Source organism: Hylobates moloch, unplaced genomic scaffold (genome assembly GCF_009828535.3).
Source record: "Hylobates moloch isolate HMO894 unplaced genomic scaffold, HMol_V3 SCAFFOLD_12, whole genome shotgun sequence".
Taxonomy (NCBI): domain Eukaryota; kingdom Metazoa; phylum Chordata; class Mammalia; order Primates; family Hylobatidae; genus Hylobates; species Hylobates moloch.
This window is the reverse complement of record NW_026652287.1, coordinates 29,387,631-29,414,518: the sequence shown is the minus strand read 5'-3', so window position 1 is coordinate 29,414,518 and position 26,888 is coordinate 29,387,631. Positions and strand designations below refer to the sequence as shown.

Below are 26,888 nucleotides of genomic sequence, written 5' to 3'. Positions count from 1 at the left end.
AAAGTAATTTTGGGGGATTGAAGCAATTTCTGATTCTCTGGGGGAGAAAATAACAACTATATTCCTCGATGATGTACCCAGCATTCAAACCAACCGTCAAATGCTCAAAGCCTAAAGAAATTCAGAGGGAGAGAAATCCCCTTAGCATGGGAAGGATGAAAAGAGTATTTTATAATCCTGCAAATGTGGAAAGGCAGAGTGAAGCTTATGTTGTCCAACTCACTTGTTTTATCATACAAGCTAAGGGGCTTGCTCAAGGTCAGGGCCAATAGTTCAAGGCAGAACTGGAGCCAGATCTATCATGTGTACTGAACTAACCATTTTCTGAATCAACACACACCATGTATGGAAAGGTAAGAGGACTTTATGGGTGAAAATAATTTCATTTGTAAGATGTAGAAAAATGCTGAACACAAGTTACAAGAATTTGACTTCCCAGATATCAAAATAATAACCCAATAAAATAAGATGTGAAAAAAAACTCACCAAGAAACAAGGAGATTTTAGAATGATGCATTTAGAAGAAGATACTACGGCAGGACTGAATGGCAGGAGCAGAAAGAACTGATTTTATAAGCAGCTCGGGGAATTGAAAGAAAAAAAGCAGCATGTGTTTAGATAAATGCTTTTGTGAGGATGGTGGTATTTTACCAGAATTATATAATCTGCTTATTTATGCAGCTGGGAAATTTTCACTTCCATGAGTTATTCTTTGAATCATTTGTAGTGAGTGCCTACTGCATCTCCAGCAGTCTTCCAGGTATCTGGATATATCGGTTAACAGACAAAAATCCCTGCTCTTAATGAGCATATATTCTAACTGGGGAGGTAGAAAACAAACAATAAACATAAAACACAAGTGAATTGTATGGTCACTTAGAAAGTGATATGTACCAAGGGAAAAAAAAAAGATCAGGATACTGGGAAGCTGGAGCCATGAGCAGGGAGGGATGCATGTTGAGGTTTTCAGTAGCGTAGTCTGGGCAGGTCTCTTTGAGAGGGTGGATTTGAATAAGGGCTTGAAGAAAAGGAAGGCTGTTTAGGGGAAGAGCGTTCCAGATCTTGACAGGTCACTAAGGCAGAGACGTGGCAGGCAGGTGTGTGTGTTACCATCTGCTCTGTAGAGCTGGTATCATCCCAGTTTCTACAGCATGGCCAAGTCTTTTACATATAATGAGAAGTCTTGAGTGATCCAATGTGTCCACGTTATGTTATGCCAGAGATGACAAATCCATGTAATGGACCTTTGAGAATTTGGTTGTGCTCCAAGTATGCCTGTGGTTGTGTGAATCTCAGCTGTGGACTTTATATTCACTCTTCAGAGCTTCTATGGCCATGGCCACGTCTCAGTGTGACAACAAAGAGCCCCCAGCTCAGGTAAGGGTTTTAATGACTGAACTCAATGAACCACAGTTAATCCATTCATTAGCTTAGGTATCAAATATCAGAATGGTGATACCACAGCAGGCAAAGCATAAGACTAGAGTAAGACTACTCGTCATCTATTACTAGTTCAATCACATACTCACTTACTGACGCTGAATAAATGGCTCAACTTCTCTATGCCTCAATTTTCACATCTGCCAAATCAAGATAATACCCTTTGCTCAGTCTATTTCACAAAGGCATAGTAATATTTAAGTTTAATGATATAATAAATATGAAAGTATGCTGGAAGCTATAATGCACAAGGCAATATGGCTTAACTATCTCTATGCCCTCAGAGTACAGCATAAGTAATGGCATTCCATAAATGTTTTTTGAGTAAATAAGCAGACAAGTAAAACTTACTGTGTGATGACAACCAAGGAGAAAAAAAGTCATCCCAGTGGACATGACCTATGTCTACACAATCGAAATAAAGATAATATTTAGCATAGCTACCTTTATAAATCAAGCCAAATAATATATTATTCTAGATTTTCACTTGAAACTTTTTTTAAGCAGGAGTTATTTCAAAACATGATAGAAAACTATAGACTACTCTCAGTTTAGCTTGTAAAGTCCTTTGTCTTACCCAACCAGGAAGAAGAGGACAAAGAAAAAAGAATTGCAATATTGCTCAGATGATCAGTATAAAAAAGACATCAAACAAGGAAGAGGAGGAGGAAGATAATTCCTTGTTAATAATTTCAATATTTGGAATATAAATAGCCACTGGATTGGTTGAATGTTACAATAAGATGTAAAAGAGAGATAAAAAGTGTTTTGTCCTCTAGCCAAGATGTTTCAGGTGCCAAGAATTCTGCCCAATGAGTAGACAAAAGGAATGCTCAGCTGAATCTAACACCAAGCTATTTGTAGAATAAAAGTGGATTTTGTTAAAAGTGCCTACTCAGCAAGAAATCCACAGGGTGCGGCAGAAACACCTCTCTCTCCCACTGGGAGAGCATTTTTTAACTACTAGAAATCATAAACAGATATTTTGAAAGCTTGTTTTGTTAGTTCTGTTTGCTCCACCTTGGCCAGAATCAATTTTATCAAGGTCCCCCATTAGTCATGGAGGGGGTCCATGGAGGCATTTCCAAATGGTTCTCACTGATTTATCCTACTGAAAGATTTTAGGGACTTACTATTGTTATCTCTTTTCTAAAATGGTCACTTCCCAAAGCACCACTTTCTGTTGGAAAAATTCTAGGAGTTGTTGGATCTGTTGAAACTATGAAGCAACCTTTTCAATTATCTAGAAAGCTATTCAAGAAAGATCTATACCTAGCTGCTGTTTTGAGATCTTTTTCTTCTTCAGTTGATCAAAAGCTGCCAAAAGAATTTTAAAAAAAAAAAACTTTTTTAACCTGAAAATTGACCTCAGATTTGCAATTTCTAGTCTTTTTTCTCCTGCAAGTAAAAGATACGATGTAAACAGTTAAGCTTGTTCTACTTCATAAGAATAAACTCTAACCCCATTGGCCATCTCACAAGGTTCAGGAAGACCTTGTTCAAGGTTTGCGAAAGACCAAAGCAAGTCAAGTGGATGTCTCAGCATCAACCTCTGGATCCACACTGCCTGTATTCAAATCCTTACCCACCACTCCCCAGCTTTGTGACCTTGGACAAGTTACTCATGGTCTTTCTGCCTCAGTCTTCTCACCTGAAAAATGGGAATAATAGTAATACTTATGTAATTAGTTACTCATCCTTTCTTTGCCTCAGTCTTCTCAACTGCAAGTTATAAATAATAGGAATACTTATGCATTAGGCTTATGGTGAATATTCAATGTGTTAAAATTTTAATGTATTAAGTCAATATGAAGATTCAGTGACATTTATGTAAAAGATTAAATAAGTTACCAGTTAAAGATCAGAAGAGGGCTGGGCACATGATGAAAGCTATGTGTGAGTCTGCCATGATGTGATGGTGATGATGATGATGATGATGATGATGATGATGATGATGATGATGAAGGTGATGACACCTCTTTCTTGAATCCTTCTCAAAGCACACATGAACCATGCTATTACTCAAACTGATCAAAGACTAAAAACTCAGTGACAAGCATGACATAGAGAAGAGCAGTGAAACACTAACAAGTAACAGAATCCTACAGCCACAGAGGATATTCCACATTGTTACCCAGGAACTTTACAACATTTCCCAATTTTTGCCTTTTCCAATATGGGAAAAGTCTCTTCAGATTCCAATCAGAAAATTCCTCCTCTCACCCAAGAGGAAACTATAACCTCTCACATTGTCGCCACTGAGGACAGATCACAGGGGCAAAGGAGGTGAGTGCTGATCAAGGATGGCGCGAAGAGGAGGCAGTGAGAGAGCAAACAGCAGTCCTGGGGAAAGGACAGCCGCACCCAGTCTTACGTGACTGTCCACAGCACAAGGAGGAAACTGGAGGGAGCACACTGCCCATAGAATATTGCTGATTAAAAACCACTTGAAATGAGACAGAAATTACAACAATCTTCAAAAGGAATATAGACCACAATAAAGAAAGTGACATTTCACCCAGCACGGACACATGGATCACCAAAACTGAGACAACCCAGGACAGGGGAAAATCCAGACCTACTTCAGAGCTACAGTGGGCTCAGGGTAGAGGTCTGTATAGCTGCTGTCTGTTGCATATTTTAACTGTAGAGTAATAGTTAAGGGTGACTGAATACCTATTGTGTGCTAGGTACCAGTCTAAGCACTTTACTTGTCAATTGCAGGCACATTTTAGGGAGAGGGGACAGGGATTTAAAATAACGTGAAGAATCCCTGTTTATAGCAATCAAAAGAGCCTAACAGAAACAAAATTAATTAACACACCTATTCAAAAAATTTTTAAAGGATGCCATGTGCGTTATAGACATTTTTTAATGCAACTAATTGATAAACTCTATGCACAGGTCTCTGTGGCCACTGGCAGGCTAACCTCCACTTCTAGCAACTGAAAAATGAAATAATCTACCTGCTAAAGTCTAACATGGTATTTCCCTTAGAGACACTGATAGAACACAGAATCTGGAGGTTGCCAATATAAATTTGCAAAAACAGAAAGCATCCCTTAGTCTCAAAAGCTTGGGAAATGCTGCCTTAAGCAAAGTTGAACTGTTTTTTGTTTCATTTGGTTGCGTTGTTTTAAAGGACTTAGAACTTTCAATGGACTAACAAGCATGGCCAATCCATGAGAAAGGGACAGGAGAGACAGGGATCCCAAATTATCTGGTGAGAGAATTCTTCCCCACTACCCCTACAGCATTTTCCATAACTAAATTGTATTTAATAAACCCTATTTAGGAAATGCTAGTATGGGCTCATTTTATTATTTCACCTGGAAGTGAGCCTGTTCCAAGCCCCAGATTTTTATCTACATCCTTTAGAAAGAAAAGAATCAGAAAGAAGCATCCAATTTATGTCCCTGGTATATTTTTTAAGGTAACACAGCTGCCATAACAGATAAATATCAAAGTCTCACTGGCCTCACACAATCATAATCCATTTCTCCTCAAGCAACAGTCCAGTGCAAGTGAAATCACCCAGGAAGCTTTGGAAAATTCTCCTGTACCCCACTCCCAGGCATTCTGATGTGGTTATTCTGGAGTGGAGCTAAGCATTAGGCATTTTTTTTTTTTGAGCTCCCCACCCAGGTTTCTGGGCTGGCCTCTGAGGGGCCTGTCTATGTTGGAAAAGTTTCCTAGATTAATAGGCATTATAAATGTTGTTTCAAAAGTTGAAAGGAGTCGGGGGGGGGGGGAGAGAGAGAGAGAGAGAGAGAAACTTTGTAGAGAAAAAAAGGATCATTTAACCAAAATTAATACCTGTAAGTGCATGAATCTCCCATTTAATTTAGTGTCATGAGATGTGCCCTGTTTTATTAATAAGACCAGACCTTATCCTTCCTGGTGCTGGGTCTGACACGTTTCCGTCATGGTTTCCAATAGGATTGGGAACACCATCTATTATTTATTTATTCATTAAATATTGATTGTTTCAGCAGCAGAGGGCAGTGATTGACAGTACTGGCTCTGGAGCCACACAGTTTGAATACTAGATTTACCACCCATTAGCTGTGTGGCCTTGGATAAATTCCTTAACCCCTCTGCCTCAGTTTCCTCCTCTGTAAAATGAGAAGAATAATCCTGTTTCACCAAGTACTGTGAGAATTAAACAACTAAATCCATGGAGAGGCCTAGAATAGTGACTAGCATGTAGTAAGTTTTCAAAAAGTGATGGCTACTATTCTTAACCGTTTTCATTATTTTCAAGTGCAGGTCTCTGCTCTAGGCATCAAGGGGTACAGAGAAGATGAGGCTATATTCTTGGGTCCTCAAGGCATTCATAGCTGGGCATGGGAGACAGACAGATAGATGTGACTTCGGCTTTCATGGCTTTATGTGCAAAATTGTGGGAGCATCTTCAGGGTCCTGTGGAGGGGCAGCACAGGAAGGCTTCCTGGAAGGGGTGGCTTTAGATCTGGAACTTAAAGGGTAAGATTGAACCTACAGGCTCAGTCACTTGTTACTGAAGTGGCATGGAAAAGAAGAAAGAATTAGTCAAAAACCCACCTGTCAGCATCTGCAAGGAGACTTTTTTGCGGTAGAGTTTACCCAAGGTGAAGCCACCACCTCCTGCAAGGTTTCTGCAACATTCATTCCATACCTGGGACCGTGCTCACTTATGGGCACTCCCCCAACCCTGCTCGACAGCAAGCTTGGACCTTTGCATTGGCACCAAAAGGCCTGCAGTGTTCCATGGCGCGGTTGTGGAAACGTTGGCAGGGCCACAGGCAGCAGTAGGCAGGACTAGAGGTGGGGGCAGAGGAGAGGAGAGGCAAGACCGTTCTGAGAGCTTCGCAGGCACAAAAATCCCGGGCCAAGCCTCTGCCTCAGCCCCTGCAGGATATCCTGTCATTCCGCAGGATATATAGACCATTTACAGTGGCCAGTTTCACCAAGACTCCTGGATTTGCCATTTTTCCTTTCTGAAGGCAGGTCTCACCTATCTCCTGGTTCGATCTAGGAAAAAGGAAAGAAAGGGATTTAAAAGTAAACAGTGAAATGAGAAAGAATTCACTGGGAGCTTATCAAACTAAGTTAAAATAGCTAAGTCAGCCTGACAGCTGCTTGGCACAGAGAAGGAGCAAATATTTCCTCAACATGCTACAACATTTAGTAATTTTTTATCTTGGATTGGTTGTACAAAATTTCTGCTCCCCAGCTGAAACCACAGGGCAGGTAAGAGGAGACTTTCATAATTCTTTCATTAGTTAATTGTCATGATATGTTCAAAAGCTTGTTGTTTTCCTCTATTGTTATGGGTAAAGGGTGAAATCTGGACTTTATAAAATACAGAGAATGTTTGTAGAGACTAAGTCCTAATTGTGATGCACCATCTTTCTGAAGGTGTGCTAACCCACTTGCTGCTCTTCCTGTGCTAAAGCGCCCCGCTGTTGTTGGGATCTCTAATTTTAGTGTTAACGATCCTCTTTCCAGTGCAGCTGTTGGCATCTTGTTTTTCATTTGTTCTAATAGTCTCATTACTGTGAATATCTACCATCCCATTTTCCCGACCGTAGAAAATAACTATGGCTGTGGAGAGATGGTCTGGGGGAATTACAGGGTGGATATCTCACTAAGGAACACGAGTATCCGAAATATTTCCAAAATCATCAGGCCTTCACTCTTTCATCTCTTCCGCCTTCCACAGAGCTGTAGTAAAAGTTCCCAGGGAGCTCTTACCAGTAGCCCCTGTGAAGTACATCAGCACACCGAACCCTCAAGCAAGCTCACCGAGGTGTCATCACAGAGTGAGGCCAGCTGTCAGTGAGGCAGCATATGATTTCTGATCCATCAAGAATGAATCTTAACCATGATTCTGCACCTGTGCCAAGCAAATTTTTATCAACACCAATTTTATTACAGTTGGCTGCATGCTCTGATAATGTTTTCATGAAAATATGAGAGGATGGCCTAGTGGCTAAGTGATCCAGCTTTGAAATTTGGTAGGGGTGAGTTTGAACTGTGGATCTCATTTTTCTGTTTCACAAATAGGTCTGAGGATCAGTCATGATCGTCCACAGCTGTTTGACCCTGAGCAAGTTTTTTAATCTCTTCAAGCTTCAGTCTCGCCCCTGACAGTGCTCCACAAATGGTAGTAATTATCATCACCATCATCCTCTTCTTAATCACCATCATCATCATCATTACCACCAAGTGTTTGCATTCATGCAGAAATCAGAAATCAGTGTTTGCATTCATGCAGAATTCAGCTTATTTAAATAAGCTGAATTTACTTTTCAGAGGGGCCAACTTTGTAAATACTGTATGAGAGAGACAATGAGCCTTTTCATTTGAAAAGGGCAATTTGAAGGTCAAGATGTTTCTTAAGAAGAGGCTTTTAAATCTAGCCCACAAAGAAAGAAAAGACAAAGTACTGTAACCCCACATACTTATCCAAATGTGAAACCCTCATGTAAAGAAAAGCCTGCTTTAAAAAAAAATGTGGAGATGTCCTGACAATTAAAGGAGGTTAATTCAAACCCTACCTAAGTGTAGCTTTTATTATTACCCAATAAAGAAGCTTCTAGTGCTATTTTGGTTCATGATGATCACCAAATGAAAACTCCTGGTAAAAATAGAAATTTCGGTTTTCTATACTCCACTCAGGTGCAGGAAAGAGAAAGGGCTAATCAAGAAATCACAAGACCAGCAACTCACAGGGTGACCTTGGGCAGGTCACTGCAACACCCCTCACCTCAGTTTTCTTCTGGCTAAAATGAGGATGATGATACCTGCCCTACTTATCTTCAGAGCAGTGAAGATCAAATAAGATGATACCTTTGAACAGATGCATAACCAATAATTGTTCTGAAGGTGTAAAGTTTCTTTTTATGCAGGCTTTATATATTTCCATGAACTTGGAAGCAGTGGTGACATTCCCATCATGCCTAACCTATTATTGGGCCTGTGGATGAACTGTGGGATAATATAGCAGCATGAGACACAATCCTGCCCAAGAGGAAGCCTACCTCGTTCTGCTCTGTCCTACTGCCTAGAGCAAACCTGTTCAAAAAGCAGGGCCTCAAAATGTGTTGGTAATGTCTTTTTTGATTGGCAGGTCCTTTCTGCCTTCCCAGGAAATGCCTGGATTAGACTCCTTGCCCTGGAAAGGTCAAGGTTTGGGGTTCAAGAGATCCTGCCCCTTCTCTCTACTAACTGCTCTATGCTCAGTTTTAGCTCAGCATGTTGGCACAGCATATTTCTAAAAGTTTAACAAATAAGAATCAGGTGTCTTTTACTGGAGTGCAAAAACCAACAAAATGTGCTCCGCTGGGCCAGCCACAGGAAGAGTAGAAGTTGAGAAAAGGAAGAAAAATGAGTGTGGTTTTGTGAAAGAGGTGGTGTGAAACAGGGCCTTGAAGGATATGGTTCAGCAGCCCAGTGAGAACATACCAGTTAGGAGAGGAAACAGGCACAAAGGTGAGTGAAGAGTTACAGCAGCCAGCATTCACCACTTGTGATACTTCAGACATTTTGCCAGGAAATTTGCACCTGCTTAAATGACCGTCATCATTTAAAGGTCTCAATAACCTCAAGAGTGGTTATTAATATCTCCTCTTTATAGGTGATGGCAAGGGGTAAGCAATTCATTCAAGATTGTACACTTAGCAAGATATAGAGTTTGACTCCAAACTTAGGTCTTTTGATCCCCAAGTTTAGTCTCTCTTTGTTGTACAAAGCTGCTCCATCTTAAGCTTGATGGGGAAATGAAGAAAAGTTGAGGAAAGGGAGGCATCTCTCGGGGACGGTCAGCCTCGGCATTATGAGCAACAGGGGATCCTAAAGACAGTGCCAAATTGGGTCTGGATCATTCAATTTAGTAGTTACATCTCCACCACCTTATGTTGCTAAATAACTGTTCCTAGCGTGTCTGATTTCCCCAATTCATTCGTTTAATCAACAAGTATTCACTGAGCACTGCTATGCATCAGATACTATTTTAGGGCTTAGGTACAACAGTTGACAAAACAGAGAAAGATCCCTGCTCTCTGGGAACCTACTTTTCAGTTGGATTGTAATCTAAAGATTGCAAATATCTTTGAAACAGTAACTGTATCCTCCACGGCACTGGCACAGTGCTGGCTCCAGAGCAGACATTCCTGTGGAATCAATGATGAAAGAACATCCTTGAGATCTGCTGATCTATGACCAATTGACCTTGAATAACCTGCTTTACAAATTTTTCACTTGAGAGTTATTCTACAATATATTTCAGGTTCCCCACTTGAATAAATGTGGGTAATAACATTATCTTACCTTGCTAGACTTCAGACTCTAGCTCAGGTATGGCAAATGTATGGTACAAACAGTGGCTCTTCTTTCACCTACAGCCATGGCAGACATTGCTTATTGATCTCAATACTCTGTCCAGATAAGATTGAAAGGAGCAAACCAGTCATTACCAATCAACCTTATCACCATCCCTGACGTTCCACTGAGATGATGGGAGACATTCCAGTGGAGAAGATTGGCCATGCTAGATGTTTTGCAAGACTCTGATAACAGGAATTAATGTTCCTTTTTTTTATACTTACACAGGCAAGAAGATGTGATAGGAAGTCTCTTCTTACAATTAGGACCGAGTGCCGATCCTGTGCTCTCAACCTTGGAGTCAAGTGCCCGGATGGTTACACCAAGATTACCAGTGGCTCTGTAGGGGTTCGAGATTGCAGGTACTCATGAGAAAATAAATGTGATGGAACTATGAATCCAACTTGAAACTCCCTGTCTCAAAAACTGCAAAGCATTTCCATGACTTTTCTCTTGCTCTAAGACAATGAGCCCAAACTTAGGTAACTCACAATTTATGAACTTAAGTCTAAAATATATATTGTTGGCCAGGTGCGGTGGTTCATGACTGTAATCCCAGCACTCTGGGAGGCCGAGATGGGAGGATCACTTGAGATCAGGAGTTCAAGACCAACCTGTCCAACATGGTGAAAACTCATCTCTACTAAAAATACAAAAATTAGTCAGGCCTGGTGGCATCTGCCTGTAATCCCAGCTACTCAGGAGCTTGAGGCACGAGAATCGCTTGAACCCAGGAGGAGGAAGTTGCAATGAGCTGAGATCGAGCCACTGCACTCCAGCCTGGGTGACAGAGTGAAACTATATCTCAAAAAATAAAATATATATTGTTATCCATTCACATTTTAATACAAAATTGACTTGTATTGCACATAAACATTCTCTTTTCATTTTGCCTGTATTTTATTTAATTTGGAAAGAATTCTAGTCTTGAATGTGTTAAAAGCCTTGAGTATGACAGTCATCTCTTTAGCTATGGACCTTGATACTAAGTAGAAGTCAAAGAAGGGGGAAAGATGAATTGCTGCATGGTTGCATTTTATGTAAACTTTGCATTCTTGAAGACCTCTTGGGATTCAAAACTCTGATAACTCAAGGCTAATTCTGGCAAAGGATGACAAGTGGTTCTGCTCACTAGCTAATGGGTGCAGCCATGGGGCTCAACTGCAAATGCAATTTGTATTTGCTCAGCCTGTTTATTTAGAAATTAGATAGTACTCAATGAGTTTGCTTTTAATTCCGGGTGGAAGGATTTTTTTCTTATTTTGCATGAAATGAAACATTAACACTATTATATCACACTATTTTAAATTCACATTTGCTTAATGTGACCACACTATATTCTAAAATCATAAATCATCATTTTAAATAAAAGTTTCCCAGCATTAACTAACCTAGAATTAGCAAGCAGTGGGTATCATCAGATGGGATAATTTTTACCTGTTCCTCCTTTTGGAGGTTAGATTCTAACACGATGATCGGAGTTCGTATGGTACGTGATTAACGTCTCTGCGTAATCAGGACTTGTAACACCTTGATTGCTTCTGATTCTTTCTGGAAAAAAAAAAGAAAAAAATTAGCAAGCATATGCAGCAGTTAACACTCAATTACCAAAGCTGAAAACTTTTTTGTACTGGCTACTTTTTTGTTCATTGCCAAGGTGGACACTTGGTTATATTCCAACACACAAACACACAAGCACACACACACATAGGATAAAATTTTTGCATCCAGAAATGTTTTAGATTTAATGACTTTGGTCTATCATTCATCTATGCTGGAACAAACTCAAGATTGGTTCTTTTGTTTTATGTTATTTGGTTCTGTTTAAAAATCACTTTATTGAAATATTACTGACATACAAAAACCTGGACATTCTTGATGTACACAACTTGATGAGTTTGAAGATAAGTACAATCCATGAAACCAACACCACAATCAGTGTCATAAACATCTCCATCATCTTCAAAAGTTTTCTCCCCCCTCTTTTTTGTGATAAGAATGCTTAACATAAGCTCTCCTCTCGTTGCAATGTTTAAGCATATATTACGTTATTGTTTAGGCACTAAATCTCTAGAATGTTTTCATCTTTGGTAACCAAAACTTTGTACCCTGCGAACATACCTTCCCATTTTCTCATCCTTCCAACCCTTAACAACCACCATTCCACTCTATTTATATTCCTCATATAAGTGGGATCATATAGTATTTGTTCTTCTGTGTCTAGCTTATTTCACTTAGCATGATATCCTCTAGGTTCATCCATGTTGTCACAAGTTACAAGATTTCCTTCTTGTTAAGGGCTGAGTAATATTTCAGTGTATGTGTATACCACATTTTCTTTATCCATTCATCCATTGATGGATGTTTATGTTGCTTCCATGTCTTGGCTGTTGTGAATAATGCTGCAGTGAACATGAGAGTGAAGAGATCTCTTTAAGATCCTAATTTCAATTTTTTTGGATATATAACTAGAAGTAGGATTAATGGATCATATGGTAGTTTTATTTTTAATTTTTGAAGGACCTCCATACTTTTTTCTATAGCAGTTATACCAATTTACATTCTCACCAACAGTGTACAGGTGTTCCCTTTTCTCCACATCCTTGCCAACACTTGTTGTCTTTTGTTTCGTGCTTTTTATAATAACCATCATAATAGCTGTGAGGACGTATCTCATTGTGGTTTTGATTTGCCTTTCCCTGGTGTTTAGTGATGTTGAGCACCTTTTTATACACCTATTGGCCACTTGTATTCTTTCAAAACTAGTTCCTGAAGGGATATTTGGTCCTGCCCTTGGACTCTCCTTCTGCCCACCTTCTTGAAGAGGTGTCCCTGCCAGTATTCTCAACCATTCAGAAAAAGTCAACTCTATCCCCAACTTGACTGTTCGTAAAGTATGTGACTGTGCTGTTAATCAGCTATATTTCAAGGACAGGTTTGGGAGGACAACCTTGAATTCATCACCACGTTATTCTTAACAGCAGCCCAGTTGAAAGAAATGAAAAGAAACAACATTTATGAAGGATTGTCTCTAAATACACCAAGTCTAATCCTAGAGTAAGCCATGCCTGCAGAGATCCCTTTAAATAGACAATAGTGTTTAACCTCCATAGAATTGTTATTCCAGAACTATATCTCAGCTGGCACTAAAAACTCTTCTAAGGAACTCATCATTTTATCTCCTACAAAGATATTGTGGGAAATGTCCCTTGCTGCATTATACTGCCTTTGCCACAAGCATTTCTACATCTGCAATATCTCCAATAAATATGCTAAGCCTGAGCAATGGGTTTGCTTTAAATCCACACATACTGTGCATTTTGTAACTCATGATCTCTCCCTTCCTGCATTGACTGCTAGGACACTCAGTGATAAGTTTTAGGTATACCTCTAGCATGTGCCTAGGCTTTAATATTTATTTCATCTACTAACTTCACTTCTGGTATCACTTTAGATATTTCCCCCGTATGTTCATTGTTTTCTGATTTTTTCATCCATTTCTCACAATAAAAAATAATCATAATTAAGTTTTATACTACCTAGAAAGCCAAATGTGTTCCATCTAGATATTTTTAACTGTAGATAAGTATTAAGACCTAAATTGAAAGCTAAGGCAATTCTACCACCTAGAGTAACTGCATTGGTCTTATCGTGGGTTAATGTCCTCTCTTTACCCTCCAAGGTACACCTTTGAGGTCAGAACATACTCTCTGTCTCTCCCCGGATGCCGCCATATTTGTAGGAAGGACTATCTCCAACCTCGGTGTTGTCCTGGCCACTGGGGCCCAGACTGTATAGGTAAGTGGCACAATGCTTGGACTTTGAGACTTGCTTCTTGGTATCTCATTTCATAGAAAATTGAGATGAAGAGGGGAACATCACACTCCGGGGACTGTTGTGGGGTGGGGGGAGGGGGGAGGGACAGCATTAGGAGATACACCTAATGCTAAATGACGAGTTAATGGGTGCAGCAAACCAACATGGCACATGGATACATATGTAACAAGCCTGCACATTGTGCACATATACCCTAAAACCTAAAGTATAATAATAAAAAGAAAGAAAAATAAAAATCCTTCCCCAAGAAAAAAAAAAAAGAAAATTGAGATGAAGGAAGCCCAATAAAAAGAAGAATGTTAACATCCATTTGTAGAAATTTCTGTGTTAGTCTATATGTAGAAAATCTTTCTTGCCCTGTTTGCTTTCACAAAGCAATCTGCTTTACTGCTGATAGAGATCTCTCTTTAAGAGAATTCCTTTGTAAGCCAGAAAAAGGGACAATTGAAAGGATATCCATTTTTATTTTAAAAGATATCTGCAAAAGAAAGGAAGTTAAAACCTGGGCTATTAGGACCCCCAAATACAATTTTCTTTAAGAAGAAATTTTGTTACAGTGTTTCAAAGACTGTAGTTATTGTTTGGCAACCAAAATAATAATTAAATATTCTAAAAATTTGTCTTAGGATGGAATATACAACTTTAAAGTGGTTGACTTAAGACACATCAGGGTAAAGAAACTGTGTAAAGTTAATTGTGTAGAGATGCAAATACACATATACATAAAATTAATTCTGACCAGGTTTTACTGTAAGCAAAACTACTAGCAAAGTCTGAATCAATGGTATAGTTAGACTTCTGCAATCAAGCACAGCATCTGATAGCTGAAATTGAACTTTTATCCTTAGTATAGATACTAACACTCAAATAGTGACTGAGTCATTGCTACCTGTGGAAATTATGTAAAGCCTTCTTTTTCGGTAGGAAAAAATCAGGTATTTTAATTTATGAATTTGCAATTCATTCCCCATCTTCTTGGATGTAATGAAAACATCTCCTTAGGATCCACATAAAAGGAGAGATTAGTTCTCTTTTGCTTTGTTTTTTTTCTGATTAAAGTAATACAAGCAAATTAAATACAGCTTGTAAAGTTTAGAAAGGTATAAAGAAAGAAAAAATATCAATTTGTATTCTGTCGCATATAGGAAATCTTAAATATTTTGGCATGTTTCTGTCTTGGTTTTTTTTCCATATAACTTGTAAATAGTTGAATCCATACTGTATGTATAATGTCTTTGGAGTTTTTTGTTTGTTTATTTGAACTAACGATTAAATGAATAAATGCTTCTATTTACTCAATATTGTTGACATTAGGTACCAGAGAGGTACTCGGCTTATATTACCAGATGTAATTTTCAAAACAAATCTTTGAGTTAGACATTTTTATCCCCATTTTGCCTATGAGAAATCAGATTTTTAAATTATATTTTGCCAGTTTCCTTTGGACTGGTAAGTGATAAAGCAAGTTCAAGTTCAAAGTTGCCTGGCACCAAAGCCTACCTCTTTCTGCTCTGTCCTACTGCCTAGAGCAAACCTGTTCAAAAAGCAGGGCCTCAAAATGTGTTGGTAATGTCTTTTTTGATTGGCAGGTCCTTTCTGCCTTCCCAGGAAATGCCTGGATTAGACTCCTTGCCCTGGAAAGGTCAAGGTTTGGGGTTCAAGAGATCCCGCCGCTTCTGTCTACTAACTGCTCTATGCTCAGTTTTACCTCAGCATGTTGGCATGGCATATTTCTAAGAGTTTAGCAAATAAGAATCAGGTGTCCTTTAAAGCAATTAACTCAGCGTTAATCAAATGCAGTGTCTTTCAAAGCAATTAACTCAGACTTCCAGATTTTAAGAACATTTTTTGTGCCAAATGTGGTCATGATCATGTCTAGCTCTCATAGACATTTTGATACAATAGAACGAACTTTTAGATTTGCTTTTCTCTTTCTAACCCATAAAAACAAATCTGATGCTAAGTTATTAATCAGACACATCGAAGACAAGGAATGGCTTTGTCAAAGATGCAATACAAAAGTCAGCATGTCCAACATATGAATGACAGAAGACAGCCAGGAGGGCAAAAGAACACTGGGCCAGCAGCTAGAACTTCATTCCACCACTTATTGGTTGGGGCAAGTGACTTTCTGCCTACTCCTTATTCTCCTTATCTGTCAAATGGGAGCTAAAAGTCCTACTTTACAAAACTGTAGTTGAGATTTTAAAACAGTAACCTAGGTGATAAGACTTGGCAAAGTCTATGACAAAAAGAAAGAACTTTATAAGAGTTTAATGAATAAATGAATGGGTGACTCAAAGTCAAAGTAGATCTCTGATAATGAAAGATGAATAAAATGATACTCCTCTGAACCCTTTTTTAACAGTGGGTAACTCTTAAAGCATGAGTAGGCAAAAAGGATTCAAGATCTTTTAGCAGGTTTATGCCATCACACTGTGCTATGTGCAGGCCGATGAGGCAAGGTTCACATCTACAACCAAAAGAGTCCAAAAAGGTAGCTGGGCATGGTGGCATGCACCTTTAATCCCAGCTACTTGGGAGACTGAGGCTGGAGAATCACTTGGGAGGCAGAGGTTACAATGAGCCAAGATCATGCCACTGTACTCCAGCCTGGGTAACAGAGTGAGACCCTATCTTAAAAAAAAAAGAAGAGTCCAAAAGGGCTCTTTGAATGTTCAAACATTTCTTTCAAACAGGCCTCAAAGCCAGGGAAGCAAAACATGAAAACTGAGGCCTGGACATTTTTTTCTACTGTCCTTTCACTGGGGCAAAACGGTACTCTCCTTTATCTTCATCTTCCAAACACACTAGATGTCTCGAAAGGCTTCCTTCCTTTGGCTAGGGAAAAAGATAAAACCTCTACTTGGCAGTATATTTTACCTCTCACATTTTGTGGTGATGACAAGCAAGACCTTGACTATCACTTTACATTTCCGTAAGGATAAGGCCATTTCAGAGCTGCTGACATGGGTCTATCCTTCTTTCTGAGGAAGCACATTCCCAAGCCCCAGAATGGCCTTGTTTCCAAAGCAAATGGAACATCCACTTCCTTTTTAATGCATTGACAAATACATTCATATGCAACACTTCTGGGTTATTTCAAAAATTACTTTAATATATCTCACTCAAATTGGGAAATCACCCTATGGTCAACGCTGAAAACTTGGAGAACATAAAGAAGCACAATGAAAAAAAATTACCATCATCTTCTAAAATTAAGAATAAAGCATGAATTCTCACTTGGGGAAAAAAAATAATATTATCTTGACATAAGGAAGGTATTTCTACCTGAATGTAACCTGCTTCTCCCTAACTAAATTTTACACTACTTCATCAAATGTGCACATGGCGATCTTTCCTCATTAGCACAAAAATACATGTCTACTTTGAAACTTAATCATGTCTGAACAGCCAATATTCTATTTGGGTTGGAATTGATTTTTTAATTTGAACATCCTACTTTTTTTTTATTCTGCCATGAACATTAATGGATTAGTGTAACAACTCAAAGTAATGGAAAATGAACATGTGCAAAGCAGTTACACCCAAACTCAATTGTGGACAAAACAATCTGATTATTTCAAAAAGAAATAGTCTTGATTTTTCTTTTTTGGGTCAATGTCATCGAATTATCTAAATTTATTTTTTATATCATGTTATTTGCATTTCCAGGCCTCTTTTTCTTTCTCACTGCATATTTCTTGCCATTCACTACCCAGGTTACAAATAATAGACCACAGGGATTTGAAACCATCCTTTTAGGCATTTCCTTTTTTGCTCTGAGTGACAAATAATGCTGAGTTCACTTAAAGAACATATTTCACTTCAGTTTCCCAGGCAGATAAATCCAACAAGAGCTATAAATGGAACACTGGGACATACTTTCTGTCTAGCACTGTGCACCAAGCTTTTAAACAAAGGTGGTGACATGGAATAGGCACCTCTAGAGTTTCTTAGGAGATAAAGTTACAGAGAAGTCCCTGGTCTCTTGTGGGGCAGGAAGTGTATTATCTTCCTTTAAAGAAACAGACCAGCTGATGATTTGCTGACAGCTTACAATGGTAAAGCCTAGTGCATTAGGAAAGTCAGGATGCAAGAGACCAGCAGAGTAGGGGTGACCCAAGGAAATGTGGTAATGACCTAGAATAGTCTTACCAGCTTCTTGAGCCTCACAATGCATCAGGAAAGTGCCCTTGTAGCAAATTATATAATATCTCTTTCAAGCATCATTGCTAAGAATGTCAATTTTACCATAGTTTTCTCTAATGGGGGCCTGAGATGATAGAAAATGATTTGAAAAGCAGGAAATAAATTACACTTTTTCCTTAAAAATTTTATTTAAAAACCAAATGAGCTGTTTTCATAAATTGTTAAAACAATCTATCTAGGCCATAAAATGAGGATTCCTCATACCCCCACATTCCTGCTACATTTTCTCCCAAGTTCCTTCCAGCGTTGGCCAGCTCATAAAAAATCAAGCATTTATTAGGCACCTACTATATGCTGCATACAATGAGATATATGATAGACCCCATTCCCAATCACATGTATGATAGGTCCCTATCCCCAAGGAGCTCATAGACTAATGAGGGAAATTGACATGGGAGCCGAGGAGGAAAAACAACTGTACCTGTGAGCCCAGCTGAGGACACTGGGACTTTGAGGAGTTTTGCAGCTTGCCCAAAGAGAACCAGCTAATAAGTGTGGAGCCACACAGCAGGAAACAGGGACTGTCTCACTGCAGACCCCAGTTCTAACTCATTACTCTCTCCTGCTTTCCAAAGTACCTGGTTGTGTTGCAGGCTCAACTTCTAGGAAGATAGCCTTCCTCTAACTAGCCCACCCCTGGAATTCTTGCTTCCACCATTAGCTGGGTGCCTGCTCTGCCTGGGGTTGGTTCCATGACACCTGAGCTCCCTTCTGAGAGGCAGCAAAGTTTTACAGTAAGATTGCAGACTCCAGAGTCAGATTTCCTGGCTTCCATTCCCAGCTTTATTCTGTTTCAGTTCTGAGACTTACTCCCTCTGCAGGGTTGCCAGATTTAGCAAATAATAATACAGGGCACCCAGTTCTATTTGAATTTCAGATAACCAACTAATCTGCAAACAATATTAGGGATGTACTTATGCTAAAACAATATTCATTGCCTATCTGAAATTTAAATCTAACTGGGTATCCTATATTTTACCTGGTAACCCTATTCTTTGATACTATCTTCTTCATGATGCTAACATACCTCCCTCCCAAACACTGCACTGAGGTGAGCTAGTATGTGGAAAGTACTTAGGATGTGCCTGGTGGATGGTAAGCCTCCAGAACATGTTGGTTAGCATTTCTGTCTTTTGTGTTTCTCAGATCACCAGTGGGCCTCTTTATTTCAGGGAGTGTTTACCGACTTGATTTTATATTCTAAAGTGCTGACCTGTTATACTCTGCCTTCAGGCTTAAGCACTCAAGTTCTTAAGTTAGGCCTGATTGCAATGCCAGTTCCAACTCTTAATGATCATGTAATTAATGATGATACATTCCTCATTTAGATGTGAGAATGAGAACATACATGAAAAGTGGTTGGCAATAGTACATGCTCAATAAATTCTCTCATTAAGCTGATAACTAATTTCCTACATAGTTTCAGCACTTTGGTAAGGACATTTCTGTACATCTCATTTCTTTGTGTAGCTTATGGTCCCATATGTGTATTTTTTTTTTCTCATGATTGTCTGCCTTTCTATGGATGGACCCAATGGGTCACACTGATGTCTCAGGCCACAGCAAAGGCCTGTCCTTGAGGAGTGTAAGGAAGGTGATCTCTTACTCAACTACAGTTTGCTGCAACAAAAGACTGAGTGGCTGAACAACAGATGTTTGTTGAGTGAGAGAAAGAGAGAGAGAGGGCACTCTGGTGCTCCAGTTTTCCTTCTTTTTATAAGGATACTGATCCCATCACAGAGACTCCACCCCGATGGTTTCATCTGAACCTAAACACCTCCCAAAGGCCCCACCTGCAAACACTATCTCATTGAAGGTTAGGGGCTTCAACATATGAATTTAGGAAGACACAAACATTCAGGCCATAACAGTAAGTATTCACCTTGGCCTTTCATCCATTGGGTCACAAGCCACTAAGCAAGAGGGCTGGGCCAGGGTGAAGCACCTCCTATAGAGAAAACCTCACATCCATTGCAGAATATTTGATGTTGTAGCTCAAGAAAGTCCCCAGGAGATAGCAATTTCCAGCCAGCATATGCCTTCACCGTTTGCACAGCTACAGGCAGACACCTGAAGAACTGTGGATGGATGGCAGAGCACTTGTTTCAAAGAGGAGGATGTGTTGGGGCACTTCTTCAGAAATAAGCACTGAAGTCGGCCCCACCAGCCTCTTCCTGCCCACTGCAAGAGACAGGCACACTCCTTCCTGTCCTGGCTAAATTTTATTTCACTTTCTTGTGAAAATACGAAGAGAAATTATTGCCAGCTTTGAAGATAATAGGAAGCATTCAGCAAATGTTGAATGAATCAATAAGATGAATGTAAAAGCTATGCAAAATATTGTAAGCAGTCCATACAGAGAAACAAAATTACAAGCCAGAGCTGAATGGGAATCCTTATCTCTGAGCCTAGTGGCTGTGACCTTGTTACCAAACCTCGCTAGGCTTCAGTTTCCTCTTAGATAAAATGGTGTGATAACAACAACTTCATAGGGCTATTGTGAGGATTAAATACTGAGATAGCACACGTAATGTGCTTGGCATGCTACCCAGGGCCTAGATTGCTAAAATAACAGCAACAACAATAAAGCAAGGGCAGCACAAAGAGGAAAAAAAAAAAGGGAGTCAAGAAACCTTTAAAGGGGCCAGGGAGCGAGGTGGCTTGCGCTGGTAATCCCAGCACTTTGGGAGGCCAAGGAGGGCGGATATCTTGAGGTCAGGAATTTGAGATCAGCCTGGCCAACATGGTGAAATTTCAGATCTACAAAAAATACAAAAATTAACAGGGCATGGTGGTGGGTGCCTGTAATCCAAGCTACTCGGGAGGCTGAGGCAAGAGAATTGCCTAAATCCGGGAGGCAGAAGTTGCAGTGACCCAAGATCGCATCACTGCACTCCAGCCTGAGTGACAGAGCGAGACTCCATGTCAAAAAGAAAAGAAAAAGAAACCCTTAAAGACCAAGGTCTGGCTTCTGGAAGGTGCTCAGCAATGCTTTGCTAGCTGCCTATTTGAACCTGAAGAAATGCCTCCTGAACATTTATTTTCTTGCAACTATATTAAAACATTCAAATTGAAAGATTTCTCAATTAAAAGTAGGAAATTATATAACTTACCATGTGTTTAAAAATAGATATTTATGAATCTAGTGTCTGAATTTATTTTCCTTTCCAGCAAGAATAAACTATAGAAAAGGATGTTTCTAAGGTCTAAATAGAAGTGGAATTTAATCAATCATTTTTTGGATATTAATCACCTTTTCCACACTGGTCTTTGAGGCCATGATCAGTGCTAATAGATTTTTTTAAAATTTATTATCATAATTTACATACAGTAAAACTCAACCTTTTAAGTATACAGCTATTGAAGCTTTGACAAACCTGAAGAGTTGTGTGGCAACCACTACAATTCAGATAGGGAACAGTTGCATATCCCCCCAAATTCTGTGTTGTCAAGCCCTCCCTCAACTCCCAATCCCTGGAAAATACTAACCTGTTTTCTATGCCTATAATTTTGCCCTTATGTCATATAATTGGAATCATATAGTATATACCCAGTATGTACCTTTTTAAGTCTTGTTTCTTTCCCTTGGCATAATGAATCCGAGATGCATCCATGTCATTACCTGTATCAGTAGTTTCATTCCTTGATAATCCTTTGCAGTACTCTATTCTGTGGCTAGGCACAGTTTGTTTAGCTATTCACTAACTGAAAGACATCTGGGTTTGTTTCCAGTTTGGAGCAATTAAGAATAAAGCCACCACGGACATTCACACACAGGTTTGGGGGTGAATGTAAGTTTTCATTTCATTTTGGTAAATACCTGGGAGCGGGTGTCCTGGATTGTAGAGTAAAAATATGTTCAACTTTATTAGAAACTGCCAAACTGTTTTCCAAAGTATCTACATTATTTTTCATTTTTATCAACAATGTATGAGGATTCCAGTTGTTTGGCATCCTTGCTAGCAATTGCTATAATCAGATTTTTTATAGCCATTCTAATGGATGTGTAGTGGACTTGCACTGTAACCCATTTGAATTTGCATTTTTTCACGTGCTTATTTGCTATTCATGTATGTTTTGGGTTGTTTGTTTTCTTATTATTGAGTTTTGAGAGTTCTTTAAATATTTAAGATATTAGATGTGTGCTTTGTAAATACTTCTTCCCAGTCTGTGTCTTGTCTTTCCAGTCTCGTAACATTGCCTTTTGAAGAGAAAACATTCTTAACTTTGATGAGGTTCAAATGTATCATGCTTTTATAGATACTGCCTCTTGTATCATATCTAGAAATCTTTGACCAACCTTATATCACAAAGATTTTTTCTATATTTTCTTCTCAAAGCTTTGTAGTTTTAGGCTTTACATTTAGGTCTATCATCCATTCCAAGTTAATTCTTTTTTTTTGTTTTTTGTTTTGTTTTGTTTTGTTTTTGAGACAGAGTCTCGCTCTGTCGTCCAGGCTGGAGTGCAGTGGCACCATCTCGGCTCACTGCAAGCTCCGCCTCCCGGGTTCATGCCATTCTCCTGCCTCAGCCTCCCGAGTAGCTGGGACTACAGGCGCCCGCAGCCATGGCCAGCTAATTTTTTGTATTTTTAGTAGAGATGGGGCTTCATCATGTTAGCCAGGATGGTCTCGATCTCCTGACCTCGTGATCTGCCCACCTCGGCCTCCCAAAGTGCTGGGATTACAGGCATGAGCCACCACACCCGGCCTATTCCAAGTTAATTCTTGTATATTGTTTGAAGTATGGATCAAGATTCATTTCTTTGCATATAGATAATTTCAAAAACTCCAGCAACATTTCTTGAAAAAAATGATCCTCTCCTCATCAAATTGCCTTTGGACCATCATAGAAAATTAATTGATTGTCTATGTACAGGTCTATTTCTGGACTCTCTATTCTGTTCCACTGATCTATATGTCTATCCTTCCGTGAATACCACACTGTCTTGATTACTATAGTGTTACAGTAAGCCTTAAAATGAAGTAGTATAAGTCCTCCCACTTGACCTTTTTCTTTTTTTTTTTTTTATTATTGTACTTTAAGTTTTAGGGTACATGTGCACAATGTGCAGGTTTGTTACATATGTATCCATGTGCCATGTTGGTGTGCTGCACCCATTAACTCGTCATTTAGCATTAGGTGTATCTCCTAATGCTATCCTTACCCCCTCCCCCCACCCCACAACAGTCCCCGGAATGTGATGTTCCCCTTCCTGTGTACATGTGTTCTCATTGTTCAATTCCCACCTATGAGTGAGAACATGTGGTGTTTGTTTTTTTGTCCTTGCGATAGTTTACTGAGAATGATGATTTCCAGTTTCGTCCATGTCCCTACAAAGGACATGAACTCATCATTTTTTCTGGCTGCATAGTATTCCATGGTGTATATGTGCCACATTTTCTTAATCCAGTCTATCGTTATTGGACATTTGGGTTGGTTCCAAGTCTTTGCTATTGTGAATAGTGCCGCAATAAACATACGTGTGCATGTGTCTTTATAGCAGCATGATTTATAGTCCTTTGGGTATATACCCAGTAATGGGATGGCTGGGTCAAATGGTATTTCTAGTTCTAGATCCCTGAGGAATCGCCACACTGACTTCCACAATGGTTGAACTAGTTTACAGTCCCACCAACAGTGTAAAAGTGTTCCTGTTTCTCCACATCCTCTCCAGCACCTGTTGTTTCCTGACTTTTTAATGATTGCCATTCTAACTGGTGTGAGATGGTATCTCATTGTGGTTTTGATTTGCATTTCTCTGATGTCCAGTGATGATGAGCATTTTTTATTTATTTATTTATTTTTGAGATGGGGTCTCGCTCTGTCGCCCAGGCTGGAGTGCAGTGGCGCGATCTCAGCTCACTGCAAGCTCCACTTCCCGAGTTCACGCCATTCTCCTGCCTGAGCCTCCTGAGTAGCTGGGACTACAGGCTCCTGCCTCCAAGCCTGGCTAATTTTTTTTTGTATTTTTAGTGGAGACGGGGTTTCTCCGTGTTAGCCAAGATGGTCTCGATCTCCTGACCTCATGATCCGCCCGCCTCGGCCTCCCAAAGTGCTGGGATTACAGGCATGAGCCACCGTGCCCAGTCAGTGATGAGCATTTTTTCATGTGTCTTTTGGCTGCATAAATGTCTTCTTTTGAGAAGTGTCTGTTCATATCCTTCACCCACTTGTTGATGGGGTTGTTTTTTTCTTGTAAATTTGTTTGGGTTCTTTGTAGATTCTGGATATTAGCCCTTTATCAGATGAGTAGATTGCAAAAATTTTCTCCCATTCTGTAGGTTGCCTGTTCACTCTGATGGTAGTTTCTTTTGCTGTGCAGAAGCTCTTTAGTTTAATTAGATCCCATTTGTCAATTTTGGCTTTTGTTGCCATTGCTTTTGGTGTTTTAGACAGGAAGTCCTTGCCTATGTCCTGAATGGTATTGCCTAGGTTTTCTTCTAGGGTTTTTATGGTTTTAGATCTAACATTTAAGTTTTTAATCCATCTTGAAATAATTTTTGCATAAAGTATAAGGAAGGGATCCAGTTTCAGCTTTCTACATATGGCTAGCCAGTTTTCCCAGCACCATTTATTAAATAGGGAATCCTTTCCCCATTGCTTGTTTTTGTCAGGTTTGTCAAAAATCAGACAGTTGTAGATGTGTGGCATTATTTCTGAGGGCTCTGTTCTGTTCCATTGGTCTATATCTCTGTTTTGGTACCAGTACCATGCTGTTTTGGTTAGTGTAGCCTTGTAGTATAGTTTGAAGTCAGGTAGTGTGATGCCTCCAGCTTTGTTCTTTTGGCTTAGGATTGACTCGGCAATGTGGGCTCTTTTTTGGTTCCATATGAACTTTAAAGCAGTTTTTTTCCAATTCTGGGAAGACAGTCATTGGTAGCTTGATGGGGATGGTATTGAAACTATAAATTACCTTGGTCAATGTAGCCATTTTCATGATATTGATTCTTCCTATCCATGAGCATGGAATGTTGTTCCATTTGTTTGTATCCTCTTTTATTTCATTGAGCAGTAGTTTTTGTAGTTCTCCTTGAAGAGGTCCTTCACATCCCTTGTAAGTTGGATTCCTAGGTATTTTATTCTCTTTGAAGCAATTGTGAATGGGAGTTCACTCATGACTTGGCTCTCTGTCTGTTATTGGTGTATAAGAATGCTTGTGATTTTTGCACATTGATTTTGTATCCTGAGACTTTGCTGAAGTTGCTTATCAGCATAAGGAGATTTGGGGCTGAGACGATGGGGTTTTCTAGATATACAATCATGTCATCTGCAAACAGGGGCAGTTTGACTTCCTCTTTTCCTAATTGAATACCCTTTATTTCCTTCTCCTGCCTGATTGCCCTGGCCAGAACTTCCAACACTATGTTGAATAGGAGTGGTGAGAGAGGGCATCCCTGTCTTTTGCCAGTTTTCAAAGAGAACGCTTCCTGTTTTTGCCCATTCACTATGATATTAGCTGTGGGTTTGTCATAAATGGCTCTTATTATTTTGAGATACGTCCCATCAATACCTAATTTATTGAGAGCTTTTAGCATGAAGGGCTGTTGAATTTTGTCAAAGGTCTTTTCTGCATCTATTGAGATAATCATGTGGTTTTTGTCTTTGGTTCTGTTTGTATGCTGGATTACGTTTATTGATTTGTGTATGTTGAACCAGCCTTGCATTCCAGGGATGAAGCCCACTTGATCATGGTGGATCAGCTTCTTGATATGTTGCTGGATTCAGTTTGCCAGTATTTTATTGAGGATTTTCACATCGATGTTCATCAGGGATATTGGTCTAAAATTCTCTTTTTTTGTTGTGTCTCTGCCAGGCTTTGGTATCAGGATGATGCTGGCCTCATAAAATGAGTTAGGGAGGATTCCCTCTTTTTCTATTGATTGGAATAGTTTCAGAAGGAATGGTACCAGCTCCTCCTTGTACCTCTGGTAGAATTCAGCTGTGAATCCATCTGGTCCTGGACTCTTTTTGGTTGGTAAGCTATTGATTATTGCCACAATTTCAGAGCCTGTTATTTGTCTATTCAGAGATTCAACTTCTTCCTGGTTTAGTCTTGGGAGGCTATATGTGTCAAGGAATTTATGCATTTCTTCTAGATTTTCTAGTTTATTTGCGTAGAGGTGTTTATAGTATTCTCTGATGGTAGTTTGTATTTCTGTAGGATCAATGGTGATATCCCCTTTATCATTTTTTATTGCGTCTATTTGATTCTTCTCTCTTTTCTTCCTTATTAATCTTGCTAGCGGTCTATCAATTTTGTTGATCTTTTCAAAAAACCAGCTCCTGGATTCATTGATTTTTTGAAGGGTTTTTTGTATCTCTATCTCCTTCAGTTCTGCTCTGATCTTAGTTATTTCTTGCCTTCTCCTATCTCTTGAATGTGTTTGCCCTTGCTTTTCTAGTTCTTTTAATTGTGATGTTAGGGTGTCAATTTTGGACCTTTCCTGCTTTCTCTTGTGGGCATTTAGTGCTATCAATTTCCCTCTATACACTGCTTTAAATGTGTCCCAGAGATTCTGGTATGTTGTGTCTTTGTTCTCGTTGGTTTCAAAGAACATCTTTATTTCTGCCTTCATTTCATTATGTATCCAGTAGTCATTCAGGAGCAGATTGTTCAGTTTCCATGTAGTTGAGCGGTTTTGAGTGAGTTTCTTAATCCTGAGTTCTAGTTTGATTGCACTGTGGTCTGAGAGACAGTTTGTTATAATTTCTGTTCTTTTACATTTGCTGAGGAGTGCTTTACTTCCAACTAAGTGGTCAATTTTGGAATAAGTGTGATGTGGTGCTGAGAAGAATGTATATTCTGTTGATTTGGGTTGGAGAGTTCTGTAGATGTCTATTAGGTCCACTTGGTGGAGAGCTGAGTTCAATTCCTGGGTATCCTTGTTAACTTTCTGTCTTGATGATCTGTCTAATGTTGACAGTGGGGTATTAAAGTCTCCCATTACTATTGTGTGGGAGTCTAAATCTCTTTGTAGGTCTCTAAGGACTTGCTTTATGAATCTGGGTGCTCCTGTATTGGGTGCATG

General features: G+C 39.3%; 1 protein-coding gene and 1 non-coding gene across 2 annotated transcripts in view; both read left to right on the top strand.

Moving 5' to 3' along the window:
• The first annotated feature begins 6,387 nt into the window (after window positions 1-6,387).
• Window positions 6,388-26,888, top strand: part of STAB2 (stabilin 2) — a 182,248-nt gene continuing 161,747 nt past the window's right edge. Inside the window, exons 1-3 of the mRNA XM_032171502.1 lie at window positions 6,388-6,672; window positions 10,036-10,169; window positions 13,490-13,605. Coding sequence (XP_032027393.1) covers window positions 6,595-6,672; window positions 10,036-10,169; window positions 13,490-13,605 — 328 coding nt within the window. The 5' untranslated portion in view covers window positions 6,388-6,594. The remainder of the gene's footprint in view (window positions 6,673-10,035; window positions 10,170-13,489; window positions 13,606-26,888) is intronic.
• On the top strand, window positions 11,222-11,353 carry LOC116479767 (U8 small nucleolar RNA). Its single transcript, XR_004251078.1, has one exon. It is a non-coding gene; the product is annotated as a U8 small nucleolar RNA (small nucleolar RNA).